Source organism: Taudactylus pleione, unplaced genomic scaffold (assembly GCF_031769625.1).
Source record: "Taudactylus pleione unplaced genomic scaffold, aTauple2 ptg000053l, whole genome shotgun sequence".
In the NCBI taxonomy this organism is placed as follows: Eukaryota; Metazoa; Chordata; class Amphibia; order Anura; family Myobatrachidae; genus Taudactylus; species Taudactylus pleione.
In genome coordinates this window covers 29,470,410-29,493,116 of record NW_028284455.1, presented here as the reverse complement: position 1 = coordinate 29,493,116, position 22,707 = coordinate 29,470,410, and the positions used below count along the sequence as shown (strand labels likewise).

Here is a 22,707-nt window from a genome sequence, read left to right as displayed (position 1 = left end):
TCTTTTGTAATGCTATGTAAACTTTTTCATCTAACAAGATGTAATGATCGCACATGTGCTGTATATCGTCAAGTGTACGACAAAGTTGACTAATAGATGGTCAACAGAACTGGTTTTATTAATTTCTCCTAATTATGGGTTTTTGTGCTGGCAGTTTGGCATGTTTGCCCCAATTGCCCTCAATCCTCAACAGAAGTACTGTAAAAAAAAAAACAAACATCTAAATGACAACCCATTCTTTAGAGATTTCCCGCTACCCTGGCAATTTTGCTACTCTAATCAAAGGGCAGGTGGCACCTTTTGTGACACAGATCCACTCATGTCTCCCCCTCATGTTGTGCCCCCACTCCCAATGCTTACCATAGCAGCAGAAGATGAGGGTGGCATCCTCCCCTTCTTGGACTGGAAGTGTAGTGCGTGACTATGACATCATAACAAAGAGACACTCTTTAACTGTAACACTTGCATGGAGGAGCAGCAGTCAGCAGCAACTTTATAAGCTGTCATGTCAGAGGCTGGTGCTCACTGAGGGAGTCACCATGGGGGCATTACAAACTCTGGATTAATGACTTTGTGTCACTCATTCAGTATTTTAGGCACCCCCTAATCATTTTACACCCTAGGCATCTGCCTAGATTCACATAATGGTAACACCCGGCCCAATCTAACCATTATCACATATTCAGGTCTGTCAGTCATTTAATGAGAGGCAACCATAAGGCATCAGATATACTGATAACTTTAATATTATGTAATTGCACAACACTTCTATTAACCTTTCATTATTATGGTATAGGAGCTGTGGGTTTTGGCTTTTAAGCTTGATTTTACAATATAACATATATGTATGTAGCCTCTATTAAGAATTGCCTAGGTTTGTAACATACATTTGTGATGTCATAATTCAAGAAGTTTGTATTATTCTGTTGTTGACATTGCATTCCTTCAATTTAAATATCTGGACATCTTTTTAAACTGCTGATTACAGGAACCAGACTGGATAACAATGGTTTGTTTTCCTTTTTAGAAATGTAAATTGTTTTGTTAAATTAGATTCTATGTTTAGCCAGTAACAAGAGTAATATGATGATATGTGTTAATGGAGAAATGATTCTCCTGGCTGAAATACCTCATAAAACTTCTACTTAACACGTAGCATATTAAATACAGAAGTGCAGCAGAACCAGCTTCCCCCGGGAGTTGAGGCTGCCTTTCTTTCAACCTTAAGCGAGGCAGCCATAAGAGGTTGATAATTGACAGCATAATTGTATTTTAACATCACAATGTAATGGAGAACGTTACAGCAAGAATTCCTTCAGTGTGCATTTGTGGTCAGTTCAGGCAGTGCTCACTTGCAAAGAAACAGTCACTGACTTGGAATGAATCGCTTTGTTAGGCTTCTTACTATGTAGGACCTTATATACTGTACTGTACACAGGTACAGGTTGAGTCTCCCATATCCATATATTCCGAAATACAGATTTTTTTTAGCATGACTGAGATAGTGAACCCTTTGCTTTTTGCTGGTTCAATGTACACAAACATTGTTTAGGCACAAAATTATTAAAAATAAAGTATAAAATTACCTTCAGGCTGTGTGTATAAGGTGTATATGAAACATAAATGAATTTCATGTATGTACACAAACATTGTTTGAGCCACAAAATGATTGAATATTGTATAAAATGACCTGCAGGCTGTGTGTATAAGGTGTATATAAAACATAAATGCATTCTGTGTTTAGATTCAGGTCCCATTCCAAAGATATCTCATTATGGTATGCAAATATTCAAAAATACGGAATATTCCGATGTCCAAAATACCCCTGGTCCCAAGCATTTTGGATATGGGAGATTCAACCTGTATATTATGATATAACATACTATATTACACTTTATTAAATATGTAGGAACCATATGGCACTCTCTTTACCTTTATGGTAAATCTTGACTAGCTGCAGGAATGCTTGTAGAAGAGATATGGGAGTAGAGGGAAGGACTGGCTGTAATGACAGTTGTCTGCTGTTTGGTTGAAAGTTGTAGCCGGTTATTATTATTATTATTATTATTATTATTATTATTATCCTTTATTTATATGGCGCCACAAGGGTTCCGTAGCACCTTACAAAGTACTTTAACAAATGAGCGAACTCGTAAAACAGCGACTTACAATGCAAAACAATACAGAGTAAGAACATTGTTTATAAACATTGCTGCAATAGCGATCATATCACTCCAAAAAGCAGCAGGTCGTCAGCAACCAAGTGTTAAGTGCCCTTGTGGAGAGTTTAGAGTAGATGATCGTATGAGTGAGGGAAGGAAAAGCACATGAGGGAAGAGGGCCCTGCTCATGAGAGCTTACATTAAAAAGGGGAGGGGCAGATAGACAGGGGTGACACAGAAGGGGTAGACAGTGAGGAAGAAGCATGTAAGCAGCAGGTTATGATGAGAGCTGGAAGGTTTTGAAGTAGTGACTCTTGAGAGCCCATTTGAAGATTTGTAGAGAGGGTTGGAAAGTCTGATAGGGAGAGAGTTCCAGAGGAAGGGAGCAGCACGGGCGAGATCTTGGAGGCAGGAGTGGGAGGAAGTAATCAATAGGCAAGAGAGGTGTGATGCACTTGTAGGAAAGGTAGGGAGTTTAGTGTGATGCAGATGAAGGTGTTGTGAGGTGATAGGGAGAGGAGGGTGGGTGCTGAGCTTAGTGGTTGGGTAGTAGGACCATTGTGGGGAAGAAAAGAATGAAACTGGAGTAACAGGAGAGGAGGGGGAGGGAAGCAGAGGGGAGGAATACAGACAGAGAAGGGGAGGAAGAAGTGGAGCAGACTCGGGGGGGAATGATAGAGGTGGGAACGGGGCAGAATAAAGGATTAGGGAGGCACTGAGTAAAGGGAGAATTTGAAGAAAACATGGTCATGGTGTGGATGAGGTAAGAAGGGGGAGAAAAACAGGAAGTAGGAATAGTGTATGTACTGTATGAGAACATCAGTGTTAAAGGTTTTGTAAAACTGCTGGTGACAAAACACTGTTGGTAAATATGTATGCTTGATGACAAAAGTTTTTTTTTTTTTTTTTTATTGAGGGGAATATATGTGATCTAATGGGTTTTGAAAATGAGTAATAAAAAAAGTAGTTCAAAGTTGTGAGGCTAGACAAAAAGCAATGGTAAATTAGACTGTATATGCAAGGTTATAGAGGTTACTTGGCATTGGTACAAATAAGAATTTATAGAATTTAGTTTTTAGTGAAAAAAAAGAGAAGCAGCACAAATAGTAGCTAGTGACGTAATGTCTTCACAATGATCAAACAAGGAGTTCAGTGTTGCATGTCATTGTTATGCAGGCAGCAGGTGTTTGTTGTGAAGGGGTAGTGAACTCACACTTGATGATCCAGAGGTGTCCATATGCAGTGTTGTTTGCAGTTTAGTTTTGTATGTTGAAATGTTCTCCTTCTGTTTTCCTTCGGTTGAATGCCGGTGTAACGCTGACATTTTCCCTAAAATCTAATTTGCACTTGTGAAATCCGCACTTATGAATCTTCTAACTACAGCCGAGGCTAACAGCCTAGTGAATGATATTTATGTAGTGATAAAGCCAAGTGTGCACCCTAATTAATGACAACCCCCCACTGGCCAGCCAATACAGACCTAGCAATAAAATGGCTTAAACAAACATGTAGCACAATACTAAACCTAAGATCAATCATGCCTACACTCAATCTAAAGACTGGAGATAGTACTTATGGCAATTTATACACAATAAAATATTATAAGACACCAGCAGACTTCAATTGCTGATTACCTAAATATATAATTCAAATAAAGTAGCACATCAGGAGTAATGTTCTGCAGAAGACTTCAGATAACAATCGCTGATTACCTACGATTGTAGCTGTCACTGTGCCTGATCATTGGATGGACCCTTTATTTGAAATTCTTCAGAGTTACAAGTAAGCACAATGGATCTACTGCACTGGAAAATGGTGGAAAATGGAGCTACTGCACTGGAAAATGGTGGAAAATGGAGCTACTACACTGGAAAATGGTGGAAAATGGAGCTACTACACTGGAAAATGGTGGAAAATGGAGCTACTGCACTGGAAAATGGTGGAAAATGGAGCTACTACACTGGAAAATGGTGTTGCACTGCACTGGAAAATGGTGTTGTTCCCAGCTCCCAACATCTAGATGGACTGAATTCCATTTTTATTTGGAATTCCGACGGTCCATGTTGAAGTAGCCAATAATTATTTTTCCATTTGCTGACAGAAGACCTTATTTTGACGTACACTTTGGTTTTACACCAGTACTCCTACATAGGGCGATATTAAATTAGTTTCGCACCCGCTATAAAGTTCCGCCTGCCGGACTTTTCACCTACATCGCGTCTTTTGGCCGCAGAAATTTATCGTGTGTGTACCCGCTATTCACCGTATTAAATTCCAAAAGATGCGAAAACGGAGACACGCGAAGTCAGAACAGGCATGAAGTGGTGTCAGAATTGGGGAAATCAATCTGAACCCCGCAAAAAAGATGCAGAAACATTGAATGTAGTAGTGCCTGATTAATCCTAATAAAAGTGTTTGGGGTACTTAAGTTGGTACAATTGCCTCTAATTAGCTTCTTGGTGAAGAATGGCATAAAGCAGTATTTTTTGGAGTAAATAAGTAGTCCTGGCAAATTTGGGTACCTGAAATGGGTGCAAGCATCTTTTAATGTCTCTAAAGTGAAGTTTTAATAAAAGTGAAATTCCTCTGTCTTAAAAGCACCTGCAATCCCAAAACCACTTGGCCCCTTCTTAGAGCACCCCCAGAACTTTATTTTGCTAGTTTTTGAATTTGTCCCTCCGCACCCAAAATATAAGTACTTTTTTTGGGGTGTTATGTGTTTTCCTGGAAATTTTTGACGCAGTTGTCCTTTGGGGGGCTGTCCCAAGGGTTCTGAGTGGTTTCCCCACCTTTGCACCCCAAATTAAAAATGTTGCACTTATTTTCACCTGCTACAGAGATACGGAGATAAGTTTCCGACAGGCGAAAAGACGCAATCGGCGATAATTTTTCGGGGATCTCGGTGTTTCGCATCTAATTGATTACGGCCCATAGCCTGCTAAGTGCACAGTCCTTTAGGAAATGACATTGTAAACTACCAGTACATTTATGGTGCATAAACACGGTACTATCTGTACCACCAACGATTTGAAAGATATCTTACAGTGAAATCATCCTGCCACATCTCTGAACAGCAAAGTTGATGATATCGTCCAAGTTGGCCTACATGCATGGACAATGAAAGATATCTTTATCGTCCATGTGGGAACGCGCATTGTTGGCGACTGCAAAAAAGTGAACGATGTGAACAATAACGATATGAACGATGTGTAAACCTCACATGGCATCCAACCTCATACAGTTTTACGGGGCTGTCTTTATTACACTTGGCCCTTTTTCTGTGCTTGAAGCTGTGATTAATATTGCACTAAGCCTGAGGGCTAGATTTACTGTGGCAACTTTTGCAAACCATCGATTCTCAACGTTTTGAAATCTGTTTTGCATTTAATAATATTGTCGTTTTATTTGAGATTCATCGGCTTGAAAAATACAATGCTTAGTAAATGTAGCCCTTAGGGTCTGATTCAGGGAACAACGGGCGGTTGTTAGTGGCAGAAGCCCTCGCTAGCCTGGGTTCTGGGGCTTCACATGGAGCAGGCTTTGGGATTCATAACACGGGTCCAGGAAGTGTGCGTCTGCCACATGATTGACGAGCTTGTACATGCGCAGAACAGGTCCTCCGTCTGCACAGACCCACAAACATCGGAGATGTACGCTAACCATCGGTTTAGCGTACATCTCTAAATCAGGCCCTTAGGCATGCAACTTTAGTAAATGTTATCGCTGCATAGCTTGATTGAAACGGGGAACATGCAGGTACTTAGTGAAGCTTTAAGAGGCAAAGGCATATTTTAAGCATTCGTATGAGTATTTGTATGAGTAGATGATAATTTATTGACAACAGTATTATCAGTGTCAGCTTGGGGGAAAAATAGCAATTATTTGATCCTAAAGTTATTTAGTAATTTAGATTTAAGATATTTTTTAAACCGTTTAACTGTGAAAAATTAAGTTTGTAAACTACTTTAAAAACTATGGTAATTAAAAAATATAATGTACTTCGGTACTTCCGTATCTTTGCGGCCCCCTGCTGGATGTGTGTTGAAGATACGGAAGTAGCGTAAACTTCAGGAAATACTATTCGGACCCTTGCGGACTCGCTGCGCTTGCCACGCTGCGGGCACGGTGGCTCGCTTCGCTCGTCCCATGGATTTATTCCCCCTCCATGCCCACTTGGATGGTAGGGAATGACGTTGGATGGTAGGGAATGGCTTTTGACACAAGCTTATAAGCCAGTGCCCAACGTCATTCCCTACCATCCAACGTCATTCCCTACCATCCAAGTGGGCATGGAGGGGGAATAAATCCATGTGGCGAGCGAAGCGAGCCACCGTGCCCGCAGCGTGGCGAGCGCAGCGAGCCCGCAAGGATCTGAATAGTATTTCCTGAAGTTTATGCTACGTACGTATCTTCACTGAATAGTGAAGATATGCAAGTAGCATAACCAGGGGCCGCAAAGATACGGAAGTACCTGTATTTCTTACCAGGGAAATGGTCTTTAATCTTGCACTTTCTATGAACTGACCCCATAGTACATTAGCAATAACTGTACTATGCACAATAAGCGATGTGCAGTAGTAGGAGTATCATTCCGTGATAGATCAGGTAAAGGTCTGTGTTAACAAGTTTATTTCCGTAATAAATGTTTTTGTCTTTTTTCATATTTTAGCTGGTGATTCCAAGGAGCGCCAATTCTGGTTAAGTCAGCTTCAAGCATGTGCCAAGTACCATACGGAGACAAAGGTAATTAGCCATTTAGTAAATAATTATAATACAGTTATCCATACTAATACCCATCAATGCTACAGTATGTCAGTTTTTAGCATGTTTACAAAAATATGCCCATTGAAATATTTGGTGTACAGTTGTTTGCATTCTGAAAACTGTAAAAGATTAAAATCACAAAACCATTTTGACACTGTTCTCTCATTTGAATCTCCCTAAAGTTAGGGTTACACTGTATGGTATCTACAAATTCCCAAAGTTATGTTTCATCTGGTTTAAAGATCTTCAAAACTAGATAAGGGAGTTTTAGGCGCTCATGTAAATACTGTTGGGGTGGGGGAGATGTACTAAGCCTTGGAGAGTGATGAAGTGGGGAATGATAAAGTACCAACCACGTTTAGATTGGAGAATAGGGGAAGAGGGAAAAGTATCTGCGCACTAATAGTAGATTACATAACCCCTATATATTCAAAATCCCAATGGTTAATTGGATATTGGGGGTGCAGCCCTATTCAACTAAGTTGGATCATACAATGGACAAAAAGAAAAAAAGAAGTTGTATTTTGGGAGCACAAAAATTATTTATATGAATTAATATATAACTTTTAATAAATCATTTCTTAAAAATATCCCAATGTAGGGAATATAAACAGTGAAATATAAGGAATAAAATAATGATTAAACAAAACACACATGTATATTAAAAAGGCCGGTCCACTAATGTATTGTTATTGTATTAGGGTATTGATACACTTATATGAGAATTACAAATATATTCGTATACACTTCAAACTTGTAACATTCAAATATTTAACAAAGTTGTGTCCAAATTGCACTGTACTATGATTCATGTATTAATAGACACAAATGTCAGTTGTAATATAGCTAGTCAAAAGATTCAGCAGTTTATGTTAACCAGCTCAAGCTGTTTCATTGAGGTAGCATTAAGATGTGCGTGTTTGGTGATTATACATTGCAAATAAAAATATTTATCCAAGTTGTATCAAAATCTCACTGTATACACATTCAATACGGGGATATTTAGAGTATATTGCTTTCTTGCATACATTAGCAATTATAGAAGAAAGAGGAATTGATATGTTTCTACAACTTCTCAGGCACTAGCAAACAATGTAATTAATTGTTGCTTATTGATATTGCAACATACTTTTCAAGTTAGAAACTAATAATAAGCAGGTGAGTATCAATATCCTTGATTGTTTGATAACAATGCTGTTATCTGCAGAGAAACATAAATTTTATTGATCCCACGCATATCATACTAAATATAATTGGTATGTCAGAATTTGCACTCCTCAGCAAGCTGCAGTAATTGCTGGGGTATCAGTAGCAGTTAAAGTAGCAAGTTGAAAAACAGTGAGCTAGCTTAATTTATTTGCTATAACATTTGGAGGACTCAGCAGTTACCACGGTGTCAAACCCTTTGCCTGGGGTCACGTGTTGTATAGAAGACGGAAGACGGTAAAGGGTTTGTCTATTGGCTAATAATATCACGTGACCTGGGATAACAACATGATTGGAACTTGGTTCCTCTTAAATATTTGGCCGAGCTGAACAATCGGGTTCAGCCTTGATAAAGCTTACAGTGAAACGCGCGCGTCGGCGTCACTGGCGGTTGCACTTGTGTTTGTTATTGGGGAAATACCTAATACTCCATATTGATACTTGCTCTATGTGATGGCAATTACTGTTAATATGCCAATGTAATAGTGAGACCAGTAGAATAGTACCTGATAGTCCACTGATATATATATCATTCAGACTGTTACTGACACCGTGGTAACTGCTGAGTCCTCCAAATGTTATAGCAAGTAAATGAAGCTAGCTCACTGTTTTTCAACTTGCTACTTTAACTGCTACTGATACCCCAGCAATTGCTGCAGCTTGCTGAGGAGTGCAAATTCTGACATATCAATTATATTTAGTATGATATGCGTGGGATCAATAAAATTTATGTTTCTCTGCAGATAACAGCATTGTTATCAAACAATCAAGGATATTGATACTCACCTGCTTATTATTAGTTTCTAACTTGAAAAGTATGTTGCAATATCAATAAGCAACAATTAATTACATTGTTTGCTAGTGCCTGAGAAGTTGTAGAAACATATCAATTCCTCTTTCTTCTATAATTGCTAATGTATGCAAGAAAGCAATATACTCCAAATATCCCTGTATTGAATGTGTATACAGTGAGATTTTGATACAATTTGGATAAATATTTTTATTTGCAATGTATATTCACCAAACACGCACATCTTAATGCTATCTCAAACTGCTGAATCTTTTGACTAGCTATATTACAACTGACATTTGTGTCTATTAATACACGAATCATAGTACAGTGCAATTTGGACACAACTTTGTTAAATATTTGAATATTACAAGTTTGAAGTGTGTACGAATATATTTGTAATTCTCATATAAGTGTATCAATACCCTAATACAATAACAATACATTAGTGGACCGGCCTTTTTAATATACATGTGTGTTTTGTTTAATCATTATTTTATTCCTTATATTTCACTGTTTATATTCCCTACATTGGGATATTTTTAAGAAATGATTTATTAAAAGTTATATATTAATTCATATAAATAATTTTTGTGCGCCCAAAATACAACTTCTTTTTTTCTTTTTGTCCATTGTATAAAGTACCAACCAACCAGCTCCTAACTGTCAGTTCACAGGCTGTATTTGAAAAATTACAGTTATGAGCTGATTGGCTGCTACTTTACTCTCTCATCTTTATCACTTTCCAAGTCTTAATACATCTCCCCCTCCAGTGTGTGTCCTATAAAGATCAGATGCAAACACTGCTGCCACAATTGGTTTGCTAACCCATGGATTAGGAACTGAAAATGAAAAAGAGAGGAGGAAGCACAGAATGCACATGACCTGAAGAGATGTAATTACCAACATAATGCTACTATTCCAATAGATATCAGAAGTCTATAATACCTGTTTATTGCATAAAATAAAAACAATCAATATATTTACAGAAGATTCCAGAAGTATTTCTAGCATTAGTGGACGCCACCTCACCTATCTCTATTGCTATTGAGAGCAAATAGTAGAATAGCGATAATAGTGGACATACACCACTTGGGCAGATAGGCAACTAATCCAACACAGGATTACATAATTCTGGTCCGTATTCAATTTGAGGTGAATGACGTCATTTTCGCCTATTTCAATTATCCCCGTATTCAATTGCATTGACTTTTCACAGGTGCAAAAAGTCAATTTAAAAAAACGGGGATAATTTTTCGATTGTCTTTAGCAGGCGAAAAAAAGTGCAGAATTGGGGTTTAGGGGTGCAGGCTTAACAAAAAATAGCCTGCACCCATGGGAATAGTCCCTAAATATAAGCTGGTTAAAAAAAGTAAAAAAAAAAAAATAGGGACACCCCCCAATAAAAAAGTAACATTTTGGGATTTAAAAAAAAAATAAAAAAATAGGGAACACACTTCTAAATTAGCGGAATGGAGTCCAGAGGGGTTCCCTTATATGTGGCAGGTGATTTCTTCATTGCAGGAGTAGCGGCAGGTGCATTTTTGCAGAATTTTTAAAAATCATTTATGGGACTAAAAAATATGTTTGCACCCATTTTCAAGTACCCCAAATTTGATGGGCATAGTTATTTTTCCCAAAAAAACCTTCTAAATGCTCTTCTGCATCACCTTCTTCAAAGCCGCATTTATGCACCTGCCGCGGCTATTTAAAAACCCGACTTTCTTCTGCAGGCAAAAATGGGGGTACCCATAGTGATCCCCCATGTCTGTACATCTTTAGGGGGTCCTACAATTAATTCCTGAAAATTCCCGTATTTTTTTGCACGCGCCCGATACTTTTCCGCCTGGAAAACAGGCGACGGAGGCGAAAAGTCCAGCAGGTGAAAAGTCTTGACTCCGTCTCAAATTGAATATGGGCCTCTGGGGTTCTGAGAAATGGCAGTCTTGTACCACATACACATCAAGATGTTAATATAAACATATCATTGCCTAAGTCAGTTTGTGTTAAATATGCATTAAGGCCTGATTCTAAACTGTTTCCAAACGTGCACCAGTACTATTGTAGGTGCAGATTTTCCTCTAAATATGGATTCTAATATGATTAAGCATCGGTGTACGTAACCACTTCAGCAACACGTCTGCGTCCCTCCCATAGCACACCCATACCACGGAATATCTATGTGTGTCTGAATGGCAACCTCCATTTCACCACCCAATACATTTTCAATATTCTTCTGTGTGCGTCCGTCTGAAATCGCTACTGTGAAACTTAACAAACACAATTTGGATGCATGCACAGTGCGAGTTAGATGCATATGCAGTAAAATAAAATAAAAAACCTTAACTGTATACGCCATCAACAGTGTGCAATTCAAAATCAGACCCTAAATAAGCAGCAAAAAAATACAGACAAAGACGATATTAGTTTGGGGTTATATTTACCATCCTCATTGCAGACTGTCTTGTTAGTATTCACCCACAGCTTCAGCTCAACCTGACCTTAAATGGCCAATTGTAGTCGGATTATGGGTTGGTGGAAGCAGAGGCATGTGACTGCATGGACCATTGTTTCCCCCACTTTATTATCTGCGTGTGTCTTGTTCATGGTAAATTATTTACGTCAACCTGTTTAGGATAAATCAGATTATTTAAAACGGACTCACCTGTCCACTGATTAATAATTATACCGCTAAATACTGTTTGGATTAGGAATACATATGTAAAGTCCCTGAGTGAGAGAATGGAGTGGGACCAAGCGTATTGTGGGGGCCCAGAATATTTAAATATATGCTCTGATGCCAGGTGAAAAAAAAATTGGGAGGAGGGGACTGAACTCCCATTTTTAAGGATTCTCTTCCTAGCCACAGGGTTACACTCAGGGGCTGGCTGGCAAGTTTTAGAAAGTGGCCCTGGCTTTTCTACAAGCACATGGCAACAGAAAGATTAGCGTGACAAATACCTGTATGCACGGTTTGTCTAATGTAAGTGTGGTTTAAAACGGTTATGTCAAAGAGCTATAGTCAAATACTGTACACCTACAGTACCAGCCCCTTCTGACAAAGCAGGGACAATTCTAGTAACATCTATATACTATAGAGAGCATTCTAGCTACCTCTATACAATACAGGTTACATTCCAGTAACCAACATACAATAGAGAGAGCATTCTATTGACTTATATACAATACAGAAAACACTGTAGTGACCAGTATACAATAAAGCAGGGATGGGGAACCTCAGGCCCGGGGGCCGTATAAGGCCCCTGGAATCATTTGGTCTGGCCCTCTGAGCTTTTTTCTGCTAACCTCATCTGGCTAGCAGGGTGCCTAGAATGGCACCCTGCAGCCAGAAGCTATGCAGCAGTGCCACCTGGAGCGTCCTTAGGATGCTTCAGACGGTCACACCGCTGCCCTTACAGCTCCCTGGAGCATCCTCAGGATGCTCCAGGCCATACTTGCCGACACTTCGGCAGGGGAATCCGGGAGGGGGCTGGCAGGTCCGTCCAGCAGGGAGGATGGGGGCGGGTCAATTAGGGGGAGTGGGGGCGTGCCGATGCGATCGCGTCATCATGGCCCCACCCCTCCGCTTTATAATGCCAATATTACTGGCATTGTAAGGCAGGGGGCGGGGCTACGATGACGCGATTCAGCGCGAATCGCGTCATCACACCCCCGCACCGCCCACTTTTGCGGCTGGTGCGGGGCTTAGCGGAGTGCCGGCATCCATTCCGGGGGACTTGCCTAGTCTTGTGGGGTGTCGGGAGCGGTAACCGATTTTCCGGAGGCTCCCGACAGTCCCGGGAGAGTAGGCAAGTATGCTCCAGGCATTGCTGTAATTACTGGCGATTGTGGCCCCGTCCCTGTGTGACATCACATGGAGGGGGTGTGGCCTGCACCGGGCCCGTGAATAATGTTATATATATCAAAATGGCCCTCGGCAGAAAAAAGGTTCCCCACCCCTGCAATAAAGGAACCAGGAGAAAAATAGAAGGGAAACAAGGGGACCATTCTAGTGACAAATATACGATATAAGAAACAATATATGTCGATAGGCACCAAGTGGTGAAATATGAGGCTATAAAATAAAACCAGTGTGCTTTACCATCTGATACACCTGCATGATTGCTCACAAAGGGCCTGTTGATGAGTTGAACATAAGCCTGTTGGCAGAACATATATTACGTGGTCTCGCACTGTACATGCTCCATGTTGGATGAGGAGCGCTCAACGCTGCCTTTGATACAATTAGCAGCAGAGCCATATTTCTTGTGTATGGGATCGCAGATGCAGTGTGTTTCCTGTCAACCATACTGTGACTAAACAGTAGCTGCGTATGGCTACAGTAATGTTGCTTGACACATAAGCGGTTTGACTTAGACGCATATGCGGTTTACTATAACAGTGGCCAATACAACTGTGCGCAAAACCAAACAACTATGTGTGTGTGTATATATATATATATATATATATATAATATATATATATATATATATATATATATATATACACACACATATACATATGCACACACACACACGCACACACACACATGAATCTGGCACTCGCCAGTCCAATCCAACAGGCCCAGGTGCATAACCAAACATCATGTCATAGATGAAGGGGGAGAGGGCAAACTTTATCTATCTATCTATCTATCTATCTATCTATCTATCTATCTATCTATCTATCTATCTATCTATCTATCTATCTATGCTAAAACACAAAACTAGTTAAAGAGTAGATAAAGTATATGTAAAAAAACTATTTTGAAATCTTTAATGATTAAAAGGAATAAAGCATTTTGTAAAATGGAGAAAAGTCCAGAATGGCTTAGGGGTCCATTATCATCCTTGATCGCATTGCAGTATGCGATGATAGCGTTGGGATTTATGAAATAGCACCCATGCACTCTGATGTGCTCGGAGTGAACGGTCTACAGACTACGCATGCACGGCGGTCATTGCCGGGTAGGGTTCCTCTGGAATCCTCTCCCAGTAACTTTTGTGAAGTGTATCCCATAGGAGTAAGCTGCGGGGGCCAAACAGCAGAATGCTTGACATTCCGGAGCTTGGTAAATCAGACAGCATTGTATCTCCCATAGACACTTATGGGGGTTTGCGGCTGCTGTTGGAAATGGAGGGACTGCAGCCAGCAGATATTGGAGATATCTGCTGCTATCCCTGCATAGTACATCTGGGGGATACTTAATATTTGCGGGTGTCCCGCTGAAACAAGTATTTTAATGCTATATAGGCCCTTTAATAATTGTGCTTAGCTGCCTCTTTTGAAGGCCAGCCAGAAGTCATTGGGTGAGGGGGAAGAGGCACACATAGATAAAGTGGGCAGGGGCACCAATGTGGAGAGGCACACAGAGGAAAAAGGGATAGGGGCATAGATAAATAGGGGGTAGAGGCACAGGTATGAGGGGGGGGGTTCAGAGGCACAGATATGAGGGGGGGTGCAGAGGTACAGATGAGGGGCAGGGGGTGCAGAGGCAAAGATATGAGGGGGGGTGCAGAGGCACACATATGGAGAGGGGACAATGGCAATTGCACAGATATGGGGAAGGGCAGAAGCAGGTGCCAGGAATTGCAAAGGGGACAGTGGGACAGAAGAGCTGAGGTACCTCTGTGCGGTGTGGACACAGCAGTGCTCTGCTGTCTCTCTCACTCACATTGTGTTGCTGTCTTCTGTACAGTGCACTTCATGCACACAAAGCCCGGCAATGGGAGCAGGAGATGAGGAGAGCTGGGGAGCGAAGCAGCTGTAGATGCAGAGCTCTCAGCTAAGAAGGGAGGTTTATCAGGTGGGGGCCCTGCATGTGAGAGGGGGACCCCAATACTCCTGACTTCATCATGATCTGCACTGCAGGTGCCGATGATCTCGGACCCAGAGAGGGGTAGTGGCCAGACTGCTGCTGTAGCAGGAAAAAAAATCCTATCCCCAATACTAACATGCCTGCCAGCTCCTCCTCAATCAGTCATCCTTCACTGGCCACTCCTCTCCTGCCTACAAGCTCCTTCTGATTGGTCGACAGCTTTGGCCATTACTGCGGAGGAGGCGGCCCGATACAGTTGGTGATGCTGCGTCCCGAGGGCACATGGCATGCTGCCCCCCGGCCCAGCCCTCCCCTGGTTACACTCACCTTTTGAGGTGCCTTTCATTACTCCCCTTTGTCTTTAGCTGATACATGAGTTGTAAATTGAATACGACTGTCAGGAGTTAGGGCTATTTCACACACAACGGTTTTCACTGGTCGGAAAAAGAACAGCCAAAGCCGGACGGTTTACTGCTGACAAGTGACAATCAGTGCCTTTCACATGCAATGGCTTTGAGCCATTTTTAATGTTGTGGTGTTGTTATGTTAATGTAGTAGGCATGCGCAGCAGCAGCAGCGGGTACCAGCTCAGAAAAGCCGGTGTGTGTGAAAGTATAGCAACATGTACTTCACTGACTTGCAGTGGCAGCATGGACACGGCACGGCAGCCGTCATTGTCATTGGCTATTCCCAGCTGTAATACAGAGACCGTGCCATGTCCGTGCCATCTGAAAGGACCCATCTGTGTACATACTTCATTAAAATTACTACACGGCAAAATAAGGGCAGGTTTTTTGCCGGTCGGTCAAAAATGGCGTGTGTGAATTGAAATAGCCCATAGTGTGGGTTCCGAGTAGGAGGCTCTGGGAAAGCAGTGATAATCAGCAAGTCATTGTTGTGAGTTCTGGTGAGAATGCAAGTAATGCAGTCAGCCTGCCTTGTCAGAGAGTTATATGATATGTGCATTGATGCAACTGTAACTTGGAGAGACATCCAGAAGGGTACAGGAATGTTAATAGTCTACATGAGTGATTGTCAACATGATACTCTTCAAAAGCTGCATATGCTGCCCACTATCCTTTAAAAGTGCTGCCCACTAGCCTTAATGTCAGTAACAAATTAAAAGTACTGTTCTGTCCTCACTATAGGCTTCCCTTTGGTCTATATAATTAGACAGACACCATAACCACTCCTACTTTTCAATAATTCAATCTAGATGTAAAGATCTGAAGAATTGTATTTATTGTAGGGATGTGCAGGCTCGGATTTACTCGGATTTACTCGGTTCTTATCGCCACTTTACCGCAAATTCGGATTTATTATATTGGCTATCCAAAACACATGATAGGCGATAGCCAATAAAATGCCGTTTTGAGATCTGAGTAAATCCGAGTAAAACCGAGCCTGCACATCCCTAATTTAATGTAGTACAGGTTGAGTCTCTCATATCCAAATATTCCGAAATACGGAATAATTTTGGCATGACTGAGATAGTGAAACCTTTGATTTTTGATGGTTCAATGTACACAAACTTTGTCTAAGGCACAAATTATTAAAAATATTGTATAAAATTACATTCAGGCTGTGTGTATAAGGTGTATATGAAACATAAATGAATTTCATTTCTGTACACAAACTTTTTCGAGCCACAAAATTATTGAAAATATTGTATAAAATGACCTGCAGGCAGTGTGTATATGGTGTATATGAAACATAAATGCATTATGTGTGTATATTGGGGTTCCATTCCCAAGATATTTCATTATGGTATGCAAATATCCAAAATACGGAATATTCCGTTATCCAAAATACCCCTGGTCCCAAGCATTTTGGATATGGGAGACTCAACCTGTACTGTAATAGAAATAGGGAGAGATGTACTAAGATCAGAAAAGTGATAAAGTGGAGTGATAAATGACCAGCCACTCAGCTCCCAACTGTCATGTTACAGGCTCTGTTTGAAAAATGACAATTGGGAGCTGATTGGCTGGTGGCTTATCACTCTCCGATTTATTACTTTTCAGAGCTTAGTACATCTGGCCCACAATGTGGAAAACTGTAATACAAACATAAATAGAATGCAATTACAATGTGAACTGATTCAAAGCAAACAACATGAAACATACCATAACTTCATAAGCTGTCAGAGGATCTTAGCATCGATGCTGTACTGAGGGGAGAAATATACTGCACCTCTTTGCTGAGACCTTGTAAGATCTAAGGTGGTAACAACCTATTCTTTACCTAGGGTGCATTGGGAAACTAACTAAGGAAGCGTATAAAGTCCAAACCTGGCTGCTATCAGGCTGACCAATGGGTGGATTTTACTCAGGAATAAATGCATACAGTTTGAAAAACAAAGATGCTGAAGGAATAACCAGTACAGTTATTAAAAGAAAGACACTATAGTATGCCATAATAATATATCAACAGTTAGGTTATTGTAAGTAAATATGTATTAAAAGCTATAGCAAAAAAATTTGACCATTCAGTGTGACTTATGATGACCAGATTTTCCACCAGTGTTTTAAACCTAGGTGTAAGAACAGGCTGAAACAATTCGGCAGGAAGGATTCCCACTTTCAGCCTGTTGTACATTTTGTTTTAAAGTTCCCCGTGATAGAGAATGTCTGTGGGACAAACAATAGATAAGCTTCAACATCATACCCTGTTAAAAAGAATTTACCCTGCTTCAATGATCTATCTAGGGTCATGACTATAATGTTGGATGTTGACCTTTGCTGCCATCCAGAACTTCGGTTCGAGAGGGCAGGCACGGTTGCTTCCCTGACTGTTCCTATCTCCAGCTTGCAGGAAGCAGACATTATGATGTCACATTCTGCTTCACTATCACTCAGGTGACATTTCCCGGAGGTTTTTAAAGGGCACCTGTCATCTACAGACAAAAAAGGCAGACATTTTGAACACTGGATTAATTTATATGAGACTGAAGTTATGAACCCAATAGGAAATTTATTCTTAGTATTTTAAAGTCACAGGTTCCAAGAGAATTAATAGGCAGTATTCTTGGTGATGTCAATGATTAATAGTGAATTGAACAGATACATTATCATTAATATTGGTTCAACAAAACAGATGCCTCTTTGGGCAACAGATGTGCTGTAATTGTCATAGCTTTTGTTGTTATCTTACTACTATATTAGTTTTTCTTATTGCCTCCTTTTATTTACCTTGTTAGACCTTCTTACATCTCAGAAATGTGCATGCTGTCTTGAGTCCTGTCATTTTATCCAATTGTCTAGGAACTTTCCAGACATGTCCATATATTACAGTTGACACTGGATGTGATAGTGGACACGATCTCCCTGGAAACGGATGTTCAGGAGACGTTTGATTGATTAAATAGTGTAAGCTTTCTTGAATATTCCATACGCAGGAGGTGACAGAGATTAATGTGATGCTAGATGAGGTTCTTTCATCTATTGGCAATTAAATGTTCATGTGTTCCAAAAATCTTAAATGTTGTGCAGACTTAGAGACATATTTGTTATTGGCAGACTTATTGCTGTGAGGAGGATGATTTTTTTTGTATTATTGCTTCTTATGTCATACCCCTACAGATGTGGTCTCTTCTCACTAGGTCGTATCTCTAAATGAGCCTGTTAGCAAAAAGCTGTGGTGATGATGATAATCAGGATGCTTCTTCATATAAAGAATAAAATAATAAAAGGTGAATTAATTAAACAAAAAGAATCAATATATATATATATATATATATATATATATATATAATCCTCTCTCCCCAAATTGAAACGATCACCAGCATTTATAGTCTGGGCTGATTCCCACTAATGCATGGGGACAGTGGGGTCTAGTAATGCTGATACTGTAATAGTAAGGCACATGACCTGGGATCTACCTGTCATAGTGAGAACCAGCTGCAGCCTGGTCAGCACAGGACCATATTCTGTAAGCAAATTGTGCCTGGAAAATAATTTGTGCAGATACAACAGCGACTCTTCCCAGGCCTCTGTCCAGTGAAGGTTTGGGTAATAAATGAAATATATATTAGTTTAATGTGTGGGACTACAAGTCCCAGCAAACCCTTTCAGCATTAATTGCTTGGTTATGTTGGTGCTTGTCCATACTTACCTGCCTCTTTTGAGAATTACAAGGACCTGTGATTAATTTGGAATAAAGGAACCAGAGGATCTTAACTGTATATAGTAGTAGGCAAACTGTATAGTTATTTCTCTTTGGTACGTTTCTAATGCTGGTCATACACTAGCATGATTTTGGGTCCATTGCCCGATTTTAGACGCGTCGTACGATGAATTGTATCAAAATCGTGTAGTATTTAGGTAGGATACGATCCGATGCGTGTTCCCGCCGCTCTTAAAACGTATCGTATGATCAGAAATGCAGCCCATAATATCTATCGTAATCGTATGCAGATCGTGCCGTGTATTTGTGCATGCGATGCAACGTGCGTCCGACCGGCATCATTTGAGTTACATTTTGAAGAAGTGTGTGTTCTTTCAATGACCTTCCCTCCTAAACTGCAGATCGATTGTATCGTGAGATCGTATGTACATCGTGTGTCAATCGTGCGGCCGGGACTGCCAGGGAGTTCAAGGGAAATCGTAAGATGCATCTCATCTTATGCTGGTTGTATTAGTGTATGGCCATCATAAGAGCACTCATCTTTTGACTTGCTACATTATTATTATTATCATTATTATTATTATTAATGTCTGGTACTGGTGTGCAAAACACTTGGGGCCTATTTCATATTTGGGAATAGAGTAAGATATCTCTTTCAACTGAGTATCTTGGTGAAACCATGCTGCACTGGACGTGGGGCAGATTTCAAACGTGCAGAGAGACTTAGATTTGGGAGGAGTGTTTCCAAACTGGCATCTAAATTGTAGAGTAATAATAAAGCTGTGCAGTATTTGTGGGCTACATGCAAAAGCAGCCAGTATTTACCCCACATGTAAAAAATTGTATGTATTTACACCCCTTGCATTGCAACATGGTTTGTCCAGGTTCACAGTTGAGAGAGATCTCTCACTGGATTCCCAACTCTGAATCAGGCCCCTGGTCTTCAGCTGGAAAATTTCCTGTATGGATTCAAATTAATCAAGACGCAGCAGAAAATGCTCTTTGTTCAGCCTTATGCCTCGATGTACCCACGCAGAAGTACTTTTTTTGTGGAGCGTTACAAAAAAGAGATTTCATTTTTTGTGGTAAGCATATTGAAACAAGATTAATATGGCAGGAAAGTGCATTTTTATGGTCTTCTCTTGCTGAGCAAAGGGACACTTGGCGATTTTTACACCTCAAAGGACTTGGATTATACAATTGCTCCCTCACTGGTCTCTTGATTAATTTATGCTGTAAAATGTTTAAAACGGAGCAGTATTTTAGGAGGCAAACAGAAATTTAGTATAATGACCATGAAAAGGAATGGTAATGAAAGATATGGCTTTATATTTACATGGGGATATTATTTTGCTCAGTATGGGGCCTATTCATCATCACTTAATTTTCACAAAGGCAGGCGAAAATGCACATTTTCACGTGCAATTGTAAATCAGGCCATTCATCAAGAAGGTAAACAGGAGATATCTCCTACTTATCTTCTTCTTGCAGAATGGCCCGCTGTCCCCATACACTAGTATCACAGATATCTCCTACTTACCTTCCTCTTGCGGAATGGCCCGCTCTCCCCATACACTAGTATCACAGATATCTCCTACTTACCTTCCTCTTGCAGAATGGCACGCTGTCCCCATACACTAGTATTACAGATACCTCCTGCTTACCTTCCTCTTGCAGAATGGCCCGCTGTCCCCATACACTAGTATCACAGATATCTCCTACTTACCTTCCTCATGCGGAATGGCCCGCTGTCCTCATACACTAGTATCACAGATATATCCTGCTTACCTTCCTCTCCCGGAATGGCCCGCTGTCCCCATACACTAGTATCACAGATACCTCCTGTGTATCTTCCTCTTGCGGAATGGCCCGCTGTCACCATACACTAGTATCCCAGATATCTGCCGCTTACCTTCCTCTAGCGGAATTGCCCGCTGTCCCCATACACTAGTATCACAGATATCTCCTACTTACCTTCCTCTTGCGGAATGGCCCGCTGTCCCCATACACTAGTATCACAGATATTTCCTACTTACCTTCCTCTTGCAGAATGGCCCGCTGTCCCCATACACTAGTATCACAGATATCTCCTACTTATCTTCCTCATGCGGAATGGCCCGCTGTCCTCATACACTAATATCTCAGATATATCCTGCTTACCTTCCTCTCCCGGAATGGCCCGCTGTCCCCATACACTAGTATCACAGATACCTCCTGTGTATCTTCCTCTTGCGGAATGGCCCGCTGTCACCATACACTAGTATCACAGATATCTGCGGCTTACCTTCCTCTAGCGGAATTGCCCGCTGTCCCCATACACTAGTATCACAGATATCTCCTGTGTACCTTTCTCTTGCGGAATGGCATGCTATCCCCATACACTAGTATCACAGATATCTCCTGCTTACCTTCCTCTTGCAGAATGGCCCGCTGTCCCCATACACTAGTATGACAGATATCTCCTGTGTACCTTCCTCTTGCGGAATGGCCTGCTGTCCCCATACACTAGTATCACAGATATCTCCTACTTACCTTTCTCATGCGGAATGGCCCGCTGTCCCCATACACTAGTATCACAGATACCTCCTGTGTACCTTCCTCTTGCGGAATGGCACGCTGTCCCCATACACTAGTATCACAGATATCTCCTGTGTCCCTTCCTTTTGCAGAATGGCCTGCTGTCCCAATACACTAGTATAGGGACAGAATTCATCAAGCTCCGAAAATATAATATTTTCGGAGCTTGACTGTGGGAGCATTCGCCATCTTCAGATGGCTCCTGCTCCGGCATCGCAACCCGCTCCTTCCCTATGGGTAGGAGGTCTGGGTTACGATGAGCGATCCTTTCGGATCGCTCCGCCCCTGTCCGGTTCCTTCCGCCAGACGTCGGGGCACTTGTGCGCGTCACGCATGTTCAGTCCCGTCAGTGCCCCGACAGGAGCAGTGAAAAGATTCACTGTTCCGAAAAGGAGCAGTGAAGCCGCTCGTGGGAACAGCTGATTTCACATCAGCTGTCACCGAGCCGGAGCAATGATGAATTGCTCCGGTAGCCGCGGCGAGTCAGAATGTTAAATATCGGAGTCCCTGCGGACCCCGATAATTAACATCATGAGTAGGCCCCTATATTTCTTAAAATGTTTCTGCCTCTCAGCAAATCTAGATTGTACCTCTCCAGTGACCCCATCTTGGCAGTACATTTCCTAATCATAGTGCTTGATCGGGGCAGAGCTTCATCCATAAGTTGGCAATTTTGGGTGAATGGGGTCAGGGTTTTGGATGATCGAGGCAAAGTGTAAGCAAAAATGTTGCAGAGATTTTTATATCCAAATTTGACTTGCTTAAATGCTGAGAGTTAATGCTAGACACATTTCTACCTTACAGAGATGTCTTTACAGAGTGAAGGGATAGGACTGTACTTTGAAGTGCACTAAGTGAACCATCTAAGAGCATTTGTCAACCTCCTTTCGTAAATGACCTCCTGTATAGCGCTACCTTCAGAATGTCAACATTCTGCTAATGTTGCCGTAATGTCAGTGTCATCATTGTGAATATTGAAATTTGACATGTCGACCTCCAGCCCTTGAGTTGCTGGAGAGTAGGCAAGTTTGCTCTTAATTACACCCACAGACTGATGAAAATAATGATATTTCTAGCAAGATTAATGCAGGCTTCATATTATAATCATTGGACTAACTGAGCAATATGAAAATATTATATCTTTGTTTTACTCTTCTTCAAATCAATATCTTTTCTTAGCAGACAGACACTAGTGAGATTGATCTGAGTACAGTAAATTGTTCTAAATAAATTTGAAGAACAATAGTTTTATTAATCCACAAGGC

At 41.0% G+C, this 22,707-nt stretch overlaps 1 protein-coding gene across 3 annotated transcripts in view; it reads left to right on the top strand.

Annotated features, from left to right (window-relative positions):
• OSBPL10 (oxysterol binding protein like 10) overlaps positions 1–22,707 on the top strand; it is a 534,391-nt gene that overhangs the window by 183,803 nt on the left and 327,881 nt on the right. For all 3 annotated transcript variants that reach the window (XM_088463527.1, XM_088463519.1, XM_088463516.1), the window contains exon 3: positions 6,832–6,905. In XM_088463527.1, the coding sequence (XP_088319653.1) occupies positions 6,832–6,905 (74 nt within the window). The remainder of the gene's footprint in view (positions 1–6,831; positions 6,906–22,707) is intronic.